Below are 11,453 nucleotides of genomic sequence, written 5' to 3' on the forward strand. Positions count from 1 at the left end.
AACTTTTTTTGCAGAATTAATTTTTTTTTGTTTTATGGAAAATAAAAGGTGTAAAACAAATAATCATGTTCTAAAATTTAATTTTTTTTTAAAACTTAAAAAGTGCATACATGAAGTAAGTAGTGCAATCCATTAAGAAAAGATGAAATATTGGTACTGTTTAAGAAGAACAAAAATTGAACTATTTTCCAAAAATTAAGAAAGCGAAGCAATTGTCAGGTGACCCATCACCATTTTTGTTACATTTTGGGCACCACTGGGCTAAATTTATTCAAATTACCCACTACAACACCAGATACAAGTTTGTTTTAATAATCAACTAGAGACTGGTTGAAAGCAAATTTTTGCACATTTCTCCTGCAACCATCCTCAAATTTATGCTTGCTTGTGTTGTGTAAGCAAAAGAAAGAATACCATCGGAATTTAGCTTACTCAAACCATTCAAAGTTTTAAAAACCACAATCGAATGTCTCACAGGTGCCTAGTTTCCAAATGCTACAATTTGCAGAAGTCTTCTTCTCTGCACCTATTCCAACAGATCCACATCCTCCCTAAAATGAGACTACCTATATGAAAAACGCATATATGTGGCCTAACCATTGCCTTATACAGCACAGTGAACAAATGTATCTGTCAGCGGTGCCACTTATCCCCCACAACACTACAAAAAAGTGTCACTTTGAAGAATCCAAGTGTGCCAAGGCCAAATGAGCATGTGAGGTGTAAGTATCATGGATAGTGTTGTCGTGTTGTTCATCTGGTCTCTCAGTTAGTTACTGGAAGGCCCCATCACCAGGAAGAGGCTTTCCAGCACCCATCCATGGCATGAGGAGCTGAACCAGGTCGGTAGAGGGATGCCCGTTAGAGCCAATACCTCCCAGCAGAGCCAAGAGGGAGAGGACTCAAGAAATGAAGTGGGATATAGGGAAAGAGGAAGGCAAAGCTGGGACCTCGGGGAAGAGAGGTCTCAAGGCGAGCTGGAGGGCATGAAACTACTAATGGAAGAGCACCCTTAAGAAAGGTGAGAGGAGAGCAAAATTCAGTAAAGTAAGAAACGCAAGAAAAAAAAAAGAGCAGACAACAGAAGTGGCCTACACCAGGAGATCCCATGCCCAGAGGGAGGGCATTAGCAGGAAAAAATAAATAAATAAAACAATAAAAATTAAATTAAATTAAAATTACTTCTACCCCTAAGGGTGAGCAGGCATCAGAGAAGTTGGTGGAAGAATTTTGAAACGCAATGTGTTCGCCAGCAGGAATGAAAGAAAATCCTACCCCAGGTGAGGGTTTGCATGAAGATGGTCCCAAGTTCGAAGAAAGCAGGGACAGTCCAGGAAGTTTCCCAAAAGAGAAACCTAGTCAGGTTCCAGTGGGACAGCAGGAGCAGCAGCAACCAAAAGGTGTCTCCTCTTCTTGAAAAGGGCAGTACAGAAGTGTATGAAGGCATTGAAGATTTCTCTAGTTTTAATCAGAGTGTACAGGCTGGGGAGCAGACAAGTTCCTTTGAAGGAAGAGTTGTCTCAGATCTAAATAAATCATGCAGTCAAGTATAAGGTGATTCCAGTTCTCTGTTTCACCATGCATGTGTCATCAACCACTGCACCAAATTGAGAAAAAGATGAGCTTTGAAGGATCGGTGCCCAGTGAGCATAAAGATGATCTCTAAGTTGGGGGCGAGCCAAGTAAGGGTTGTTTCTGAGAGGAAAGCAATATCCAGAAAGAGTTTTCTGGTGGCCTTGCCCTTGAGCTCTGCAAACCAGCGAGACTGCCAGGGGCTGGAAACTTCACACCAGAGTTCTCTTCTTTTCAGTTGCAAGGTTGGCATCAGTAGCCAACCTTGAGTGCAAGTAGCCATAGTAAGCAATGTAGAGGTCTAAATATAGATTTCTGGAAATGACCTGGAGTGCTGGGTTGGAAGTAGTTCTGCAAGCTCTTGTGGATCAGAGAAGAAAGACATTGTATTCCATTAAGTTTGTTGGCAAAGGGGATTCTCTCAACCCTGCAGAACCAGGCAGGGAACCATATGAAACAATTGGAAGACTGCAGAGTACAAGAGCTTGAGAGTGCTGCCCTTAAGTCGCCAGTTTGTTCTGGTCACACAGGCCAACAGAGACGTGTCTCTTGATATAATCGAGATGTGGCATAAAGGACTCCTTATGGTCAAGGAGGATTCTAAGGTATTTAACAGTTGTGTACATTCTGATAGATGTGCTTTGAAGTTGAATGATGGGTGGCCTATGGATATGAAAGATACCTTTAATCAGCATTATACACAGCAGAACGATTACCTCCTTATCTCTGCTGGCACAAATTCCTGTGTATCACTGACAAAATCCCATGAGCTGTCCTAGCACTGGTCTGTGCTGCTCAGAGGACCATGTCTGACCAGGTCTTTTTTGTTCCCTACTACCTTAAGCATGATTCCACACAGTTGATATGTTGTTCTGGGATTACTGCCACTCATGTACAGTACCACGGACTGGAGATGTGCAAATGTATCCCCAATTCACAAAGGGGGATCGAAGGGTGACACGAGTAATTACAGACCAGTTAGTTTAACTTCTGTTCCGGGTAAAATAATGGAGTCGCTGGTTAAAGATGCATTGCAGGATCATCTAGACAAGACTGCAGCAATAATTCAGACACAGCATGGGTTTGTTAAGGGAAAGTCTTGTCTGACAAATTTCATATGATATTATGATGTGGTTACAAAGGAACTGGATGCAAAAAATAATTTTGATATCATACATTTGGATTTCAGGAAAGCTTTTGTGGATCAGAGAAGCATGGAAGACTATTGTATAAATTGGAGCAGAATGGTATTAAGTGTAAGTTGCTAAAATGGATAAAAGGATGGTTAAGTGCGAGAAGACAGAGGGTGGTAATCAATGGGTGCTGCTCTTCTTGGACTAATGTTATTAGTGGAGTCCCACAGGGTTCGGTGTTAGGTCCACTGTTGTTTTGTATATTTATCAATGATATTGATGAAGGTATATCAGGCTTAATGTCGAAGTTTGCAGATGATACAAAGGTTGGCAGGGTTGTTAATGACAGTAATGGCAGTGTGCTACTGCAACAGGATCTAGATAATTTGGGCAGATGGGCTAAGAAGTGGCAACTGAAGTTTAACCTTGACAAATGCAAAGTACTGCATATGGGTAGAAGTAACCACAGAGAAACGTACCAACTGTGTGGTACTACAGTTAAGGTGGTAGAAAATGAAAAAGACCTGGGAGTAATTGTGCAGTCAGATATGAAGTTCTCTGAGCAATGTAGACAGGCTGCCAGGGCAGGTCATGGAGTTTTGTCAATGATATATAGGAATTTTGCTAGCAGGGAAAAGGTGATTATCCCTCTGTATAAGGCAATGGTCAGGCCACGCCTTGAGTACTGCGTACAGGTCTGGAGGCCTCATTTTAGGAAGAATGTAGATTTACTTGAGCGTGTACAGAGAAGGGCAACAAGATTGGTGAGGGGAATGAAGGGATCCTCTTACCAAGAGAGGCTTAAGTTCTGCAAATTGCAGTGGCTGGAGACTAGGCACCTGCGCGGTGATCTGATTGAGGTATATAAGGCCTTGAATGGGTTGAGCACGCTGAATTCTGATGGGATCCTTCCACTTGTTCAGATTACGAACCTAAGGAGGCATAAATTCAAATTAAGAAAAGACAGATGTAGAATAGATGCGCGGAAATTTGCCTTTAGCCAGCGGGTGGTTAATTGCTGGAACAAACTTCCATCTGTCGTTGTGGAAGTTGATAGGTTGAATAAATTTAAGGAGGAACTGGACAGGCATTTGGAGGGAATGGTGTGATTTTTTTTTTTTTTTTTTTTTTTGGCTGATGCTGCATAAGCTCATACATTTGCTTTCTTGCATCACATGCCACTACTACTACTACCTTACATTCGTCAATGTTAATCTCTAATTACCACTTCTCAGCTCATCTGCCTAATTTTTCTATATCTTGTTGCAGTAGCATACCATGATTACTGTCATTAACCACCCTGCCAATCTTTTGCATAATCTACAAACTTAGACATTAAGATTGACGTGCCTTCATCAAACAACAATGGGCCCAGCACTGAAATGGGAGACCACTAATAACATTTGTTCAAGATGATCAGTGCACATTGTTAACCACTGTCTTCTTAATGCATGAAAAGTCACTGCTAATAGATCAAGAATACTGCTTTCCCTTGTTGCCTCTCTAACATGCTGGTGTAGAAAGTAATCATCCCTAAAACCAAAAAGGTTCTGCTACTATGTGACTAGCCAGTCCGCATATCTTGCTCGGTATACAGCAAGTTAAAATGCTCATTATGATTTAATGGCCTACTCTATTTGTCTGTATAGTTGTCCATTACAATCATTAGGTCTACAACACACTCCTCTCATTTTTGTTGCCTCAGTACTTATGTCATGCCAAACTTACTCAACATTGCATAGTCCACCTCCAACAACAGGGTGCCCTGCCTTAGATTCTATTTGCTCTTAGAAAAGAGCATAACTTCTCTTTCCCCCTCCTGTCTATCCTTTCAATATACATTCTACTCCAATTATTCAAATTCTGCATCCCTTGTGGCGCATAGCTTTAGATGCTAATGTGCCAATAAAATCATAATCTAATCTAATCTGCATCCCTTACAGGGCCAGATTTACACTTTTGTGACCCTAAGCTTTAACATGTATGAGGCCCTTCTCTCTTATCTGTGCCAATATTGAAAAAAGGATGAAGTGAGGCCCTAAGCTGTAGCTTGTCTGGCTTGTGTAAATACAACCCAGATCCCTTGTGTTGAGAAGTGGCACATCTCTGATATCCCTGTAATGTCTGTAATTCATGACTTAACTAGCACTTTTTTTTACAATTACAAAATTACAATCCACAAAAATTTAAGTCTAATGTCAACAAATATCCTCTTTAATTCTCTCAACTTCCAATCCATGCATAGTACTGAGTACTATAGGTTCTAATACCTATTGTGATTGGGGTTTTCATAAAAAAAAAAATCTATCCAGAGGCAAAATGATTGACAAGGCTCTCATCATGTACTCCCTTCTATTCTGTCTGGGAATTGCAGACACTCAAATTTAATCCTAACTCAACTTTTTCTCAAAATTGCCTGTGGTTGTTAAGCAAGTCCACATATTTGCTACTCTTAACATCATTAGTATCAAAGCGTACAACATCACCCTTTCTGCCTAAAAAAAAAAAAAGATTATAGCAACTTCTGCCCTTGACAAACATATCCCACCATGCTATTCCACCTATAATTTTTACAAAATATATTTCCCATTTCTCTGACAATTGGGTCAGCAATAAAAGCTGTATCCTGTGGACCAATGTATTCTGATGTGTGGGGTGTCATGTGATGCACTAGTGTAGTGTTCTGTGTTGTTCTGGATGGCAGTGCTTGATGGGGTCCCTCTCTTTTAACCCTTTGAGTGTCAACCCTGTTCTTCAAGCAAATATACAAGCCAATTAGAAAACTGAATTGGTGCTTAATTTATTCACACTCCCTGCAATGAAAGCTCACAAAGATGCCCTTTGGCAAGCACATCTGCAAGAGAACTGCCATCAACACTTCTCACCCAAGCCAAAGCATTTCTGCTACATTAAGCTTTGCTGTTCTTGTTTGAGGCATAATTTCAGTCTAATTTTAATTTAAAAATACCACACACACTAAGAGTAGTACAATAACACTACACTCTTCCAGTGACAATGTATCAAACTACTGCATTTCTATACAATGCTACTGACTTTCTAAATGCTTAGCTAAATAAAAAAAAAAAAGCTAACCTACATGATTACAACTGTTGAAATATTTATTTACTACAATTTAAAACAGTGGAATTAACTACTATGATGTCTGACACTATCACTGGTAGTTAAGAGACTGTTCACAGCAAAATTACTGATAACCAAGGCTCTATGAATATTAAGTCAAAACTTATGAAATCCTTAGTTAAATTCAAAAATAATCCAGTGTAAGTGATTAGGACAATTTAAACTATTTATTAAACAAGTTAGTAGTATGATAACTAAGTAAAAGAAAAATTTTTCAAAACTTATCCATTTTCATCAGTGTAAATTTGCTGCAGCTGTACAAGGTTTCTCACTTGGAAATAACACCAATTCTTTTCATTCCTGGAATGAATACTACAAGATCACCATGATGTTACTGAGACAACCGAATTCACCCAATCAGTGAAGATGAATTACTAAAATGAGGAAAACTTCTTGCAGATTACGTATATAATAAGTTATGCATAGAATTTAAATTAATAGGGATAATGATAGTTGTATACACTATATTTTTGAATCATTAGTACTGTAGAAGAGGGTAGACACTCTACCCCCCCACAAGGAAGGGGATGAATCAGATTGGTCCACTGGATATCGATGGGTCAACTGTTGATGATCCTGCTCAGGTAGCTAACAAACTAAATGAATATTTTGGATCAACATTCACACATGAGGAGTTATTCAGCGTGGGGAATGCCAGAGGTGTATTCAACTCTGGCAGTAAGCTAGAGAATCTTGTAATCTCTGAGAGTAAAGTGGAGGAGAAATTGTTGAAGATAAACACAAGAAAGGCACCTGGGGTGGATGGGATCTATCCAGTTATATTAAAGGAGGCAGCAAAGGAAGTAAGCAAACCCTTAGCCATAATTATGAGAGATTCCTTGGACTCAGGGGAGGTACCCATGGACTGGAGATGTGCAAATGCGACCCCAATTCACAAAGGAGGCTCAAAGGCTAACACAAGTAATTATATAGACCTGTGAGTTTAACTTCTGTTCCTGAAAAATTAAAGGAGGCACTGGTTAAAGAAGCACTGCAGGATCATCTAGACAAGACTTCAGCTATAGCTCGGACACAGCATGGTTTTGTTAAGGGGAAGACAAAACCATTTGTCAATGGTTTTGTTGACCAATTTGATTGGATACTATGATGCAGTCACAAAAGAACTGGATGCAGGGAATAACTTTGATATTATATACTTGGATCTTAGAAAGGCTTTTGATACTGTTGCACATGGAAGACTGCTGCACAAACTGGAGCAGTGTGGCATTGGAGGCAAATTGCTGCTATGGATAAAGGGGTGGTTGAGGGGGAGACGACAGAGAGTGGTAATCAATGGACACTGCTCATCGTGGTTTAATGTTATTAGTGGAGTCCCTCAGGGTTCAGTATTGGGTCCATTATTCTTTTCTGTATTTATAAATGATATTGATGATGGTAAGTCAAGCTTAATGTTGAAGTTTGCAGATGATACGAAGGTTGGCAGGGTTGTCAAGGACACTACTGACACTATGCTGCTGCAACAGGATCTAAAAAGGTTGAGCAGATGGGCTGAGAGGTGGCAAATGAAATTTAACATTGACAAATGTAAAGTACTATGTATGGGAAACAGCAACCCCAGAGCAAAGTATCAACTCTGTGGTACTACACTGACAGTGGTAGAGAATGAAAAGGACCTGGGGGTGGTTGTGCAGGCAGATATGAAGTTCTCTGAGCAGTGCAGATGGGCTGCAAGAGTAGCTCATGGTGTATTGTCAATGATATATAGTAATTTTTCTAGCAGGGATAAGGAGGTGATTATTCCCTTGTATAAGGCAATGGTCAGACCACACCTAGAGTACTGTATACAGGTATGGAGGCCTCATTTCAAGAAGGATGTAGAGCTGCTGGAACGAGTACAGATAAAGGCAACAAGAGTAGTGAATGGAACAAAGGGGTGCTCTTACGAAGAAAGGCTTAAGTTTTGCAAATTACAGTGTCTGGAGACTAGGCACCAGCGAGGTGATCTGATAGAGGTGTATAAAGCCTTGAATGGTTTGAGCATGCTCAATGCTGATCGGATTCTTCCTCTTGCTCAGAATAATCACCTGAGAGGGCATAAATTCAAATTGAGGAAAGACAGATGTAGGATAGACGTGCGGAAATTTGCCTTTAGCCAGTGGGTGGTTGGTTGGTGGAACAGACTGCCATCCCTTGTGGTGGAGGTTGATAGCCTAAATAAGTTTAAGGCTCAGCAGGACAGGTATTTCGAACGAACAGAGGGGTGATGTGGAAGTGGTTATTTTTTTCTTTTTATTTATTTATTTATTTTATTTATTTTTTTTTGGCTGATGCTGCATAAGCTTGCTTTCTTGCATCAAATGCCTCTACTAATGCTAATGCTAATTTACTACTTTCCCATCTAACCTTTAAACCATCCCCCAATCACTACCTGTTCTCTCCTTCCTATTTTCAAGCTTAATCAAAAGAATAAAAGGTATTGTACTATAGGCCAGGAGTGGCCTACTTAATTTGTGATGTGATCTACTTTTTTTCTTCAAAATGTGCTGCAATCTACCATCTCAAAAGTTACATTGCACAAATTGAGGGATGACTGTATATTTAAAATTCGTTGTGATCGACCGAAATTAAATCTGCGATCGACTCGTTGGCCACCCCTGCTATAGGTGGTCGAAGAAAGTAGATGCATTTTTAGTGGCTCCAGCAAAGGGGATTAACAATCAGGTGTGTCACAGACAATTTTTGTTTAAATTTTATTCATTAGTAGATAAAGTTTTCATGTACAGTTTAATTTCTGTAATACTTTAATTTAAATTCTGAAATATATTGCAAATTTAAATTTTGTAATCTTTCTTAAGTTCAAATATTACCTAAATAATGGTTGTTACCAGAAACACTTACAGCACCAAGTCCAAGAACATTGTGACTCAAACAGAAATGGCTGCAGGTATTTCTGGTGTGAATCATAAGTTTGTAAATTGTACAGCCTGCGGTCAGTCTAGTAAACAAAGTTCAACTGATGATTCTTTTCTTAGCACATGATGTAAGAGTGTACTGATTTCAAATTAGAACCTGGTGCATTACGAGAAGAATAAGTTACTGAAGAAAGGGTGCTCGCCCTAGAAACACACACAACTGGAGCTAGTCAGACTCGGGTATTTCATAAAATACTAAGTGTTACACCCCCGATCCAGATCCAAGAAAATAAGTCAGGACATACTGCCTATTATTGGAGAAGAAAAAGAGAACAAGTTCAGCAGTTCCATACTGTTGTAGAAACAAAACTTAATAAATAATCATTGAAAGGTAACCTTAAATGTGGATTTGTAGCCCTGGGCCCAATTCCACAATAACAGCAGGTAAGGGAAATTGTCTCATATGTGTGACAATCCTACTAACATATAGATACTGACGTTCTATAACTGTGGGGAGAAGGCACATTTAATATTTTTCCTTGAGCAAAAACCGCCTAGTCAAGGCATCCCAGTTACGTTTGGGAATGTGTTTTTGCACCCTGTGGATCTTTATGACAAGTGACAGGCAGGTCTAGTTCCACCCACTGGTTGCTTTCAAGGGCTACTAATCACCTTGATTTTGCATTAGAGTGAATGCCATTTTTCAAATGACTACAGCCAGCAGGAATACAATGTACAGGCCAGCAACCTGATTGACATCAGGTTAGTGTTTTCTTTGCATTTTTCAATTACTAAATTGTGTGGTTTTATTTCAATACATTTTTATTTTGGGCTAGTTAAAGAAGGTTAGGCTAGTTTATGCTATAATTTCGGGATGGATTCAAGCAAAAAACAATCTGTAATCTTCAGTATATGGTAACTCCCAAATTAGTTGTGTTTTTTGTTTTACCTTTTTTTTCACTAGCCAAAAAAAGAGTCTATTAAAAAACCCTTTTGCTTCAATAACCCAGTACCAAAGGAGGGAAATTGTTAGTCTACTAAAAACCAAAGTCAGGTTTGTCAGGCTATACATTGTATTCCTGACAGCTGTAGTTGTTTGAAAAACAGTATTCACTGTAATACAAAATTACACAGTGGTGATTAGCAGCCAATGAAGGCATGGCAGAACTAGACCTGCCCATCATTTGTTGCGAAGATGCACAAAACGCAGCACTACATTCTAAAGACTAACCCTACATTTTCATTTGAGATAATTAGCAGCCTAGCAAACACTCTCCACCAATAAGCAGTATCTTTAGTAGATGGTATACACTTTCAGGTTAATCTGTAACACAGTTTCATCAGCAGGAGGCACTACACTTGCCAGTCACTGCTCTCCTCATGCCTCAGCACAAACAATGTAACTATATATGTATACTAAAGATTAACCATATTTATTCAATTTTTTATTGTATTTTACTTTTTTTTTTCTTTATATATTTGTTTATCGTTCACGAGGGAACGTTAACCAAACATAAATATCCTAGAGGATATTTATATTTGTTAATATAATAAATATAAACCTTTAATATAATAAATAAATGTTTCAAGAAAGTAATATATGGATATGAATTTAATAACATGGATGGCGACATAGCTAATCACAATATACTGTATATGGCTTTCGAAAATATTTTTATTTTCGAAAGCCATATACAGTATATTGTGATACTGTAATACATTATATAATACGAAAATATTTTTATTTTCGAAAGCCATATTCTATCTTATTTTGGTAAAATTCAGTTTACGGTACCCCTCGTGTATTGCTATATGAAGAACAGAAGGTTGCGTGAAGGTCGTTAACTGAGAAAAATAGTTGTAATTAAAAAAAGGGAAAAAAACAATTATAAGAGGGGTAATGTTTTTAATACACGACCCCTCCTATAATTATAAACAATTATAGGAGGAATCAACTCCAATGCTTTCATTCTCCACAAACTTTAGTGTAGTACCGCACAGTTTTTAATACATGATCCCTCTTATAATTGTTTTTTTTTTTTTTTTTCCCTTCGAATTACTACTATTTTTCTCAGTTCACGTCCTTCTTACAACCTTCTGTTTGTCACATACTGAAACACGTGGGGTACGGTAAACTGGAATATAGCTGATAATTTATCATCTTAAGTTTGCTAGCATCGCATTCAAGGTAGCGTATACGTTATCAGTGCATAAACAAAAAATATTTAATGTTATTGTTTATCTAGTATTTCGTAATCGAAAACTAGATTACATAAAATGCTATGCTTCACCTATCAACTAAAATTGATTAGTACTGACAAATGAATGTCACAAATATTAGCGACACAAACACTAAACATAAAACCAAGAAACTCAATAACATGAACATAACTCAACTTACCAAAAACCGGCAAATACTTCCAGACATGATAAACATATACTCACAAATTGGAAAACATTTACAATCACTAGAGGGCGTCCATCGTCAACAGTCGTAACAGTTTGAGCTCTTAAAACACGGCACGAGGCAAAATTAACAGAACAAAATGTTTTTCATTAATTTTTTATTGTCAACATTTGTCGCCGAAGGCGATTTTTTGATATAGTAGGCTTCCTGGAATGAAAATTTCGATTATCCAATAGAAATCGATCTACCATCTTACAGAGCAGCACATTACGCAAATTACTCATGCCTATAAAAGACGAGTTGGCTTGCTCAGTGAGACAGATACAT

At 38.4% G+C, this 11,453-nt stretch overlaps 1 protein-coding gene across 1 annotated transcript in view; it reads right to left on the minus strand.

The window, feature by feature from the left end:
• Idh3a (isocitrate dehydrogenase [NAD] subunit alpha, mitochondrial) overlaps nucleotides 1–11,221 on the minus strand; it is a 143,191-nt gene extending 131,970 nt beyond the window's left edge. Inside the window, exon 1 of the mRNA XM_090377147.1 lies at nucleotides 11,121–11,221. Coding sequence (XP_090233273.1) covers nucleotides 11,121–11,156 — 36 coding nt within the window. The 5' untranslated portion in view covers nucleotides 11,157–11,221. The remainder of the gene's footprint in view (nucleotides 1–11,120) is intronic.
• Nucleotides 11,222–11,453: the final 232 nt, after the last annotated feature.

The sequence above is a fragment of the Mastigoproctus giganteus genome, chromosome 7 (assembly GCF_048544385.1).
Source record: "Mastigoproctus giganteus isolate SK-2022 chromosome 7, ASM4854438v1, whole genome shotgun sequence".
Classification (NCBI taxonomy): Eukaryota; Metazoa; Arthropoda; class Arachnida; order Uropygi; family Thelyphonidae; genus Mastigoproctus; species Mastigoproctus giganteus.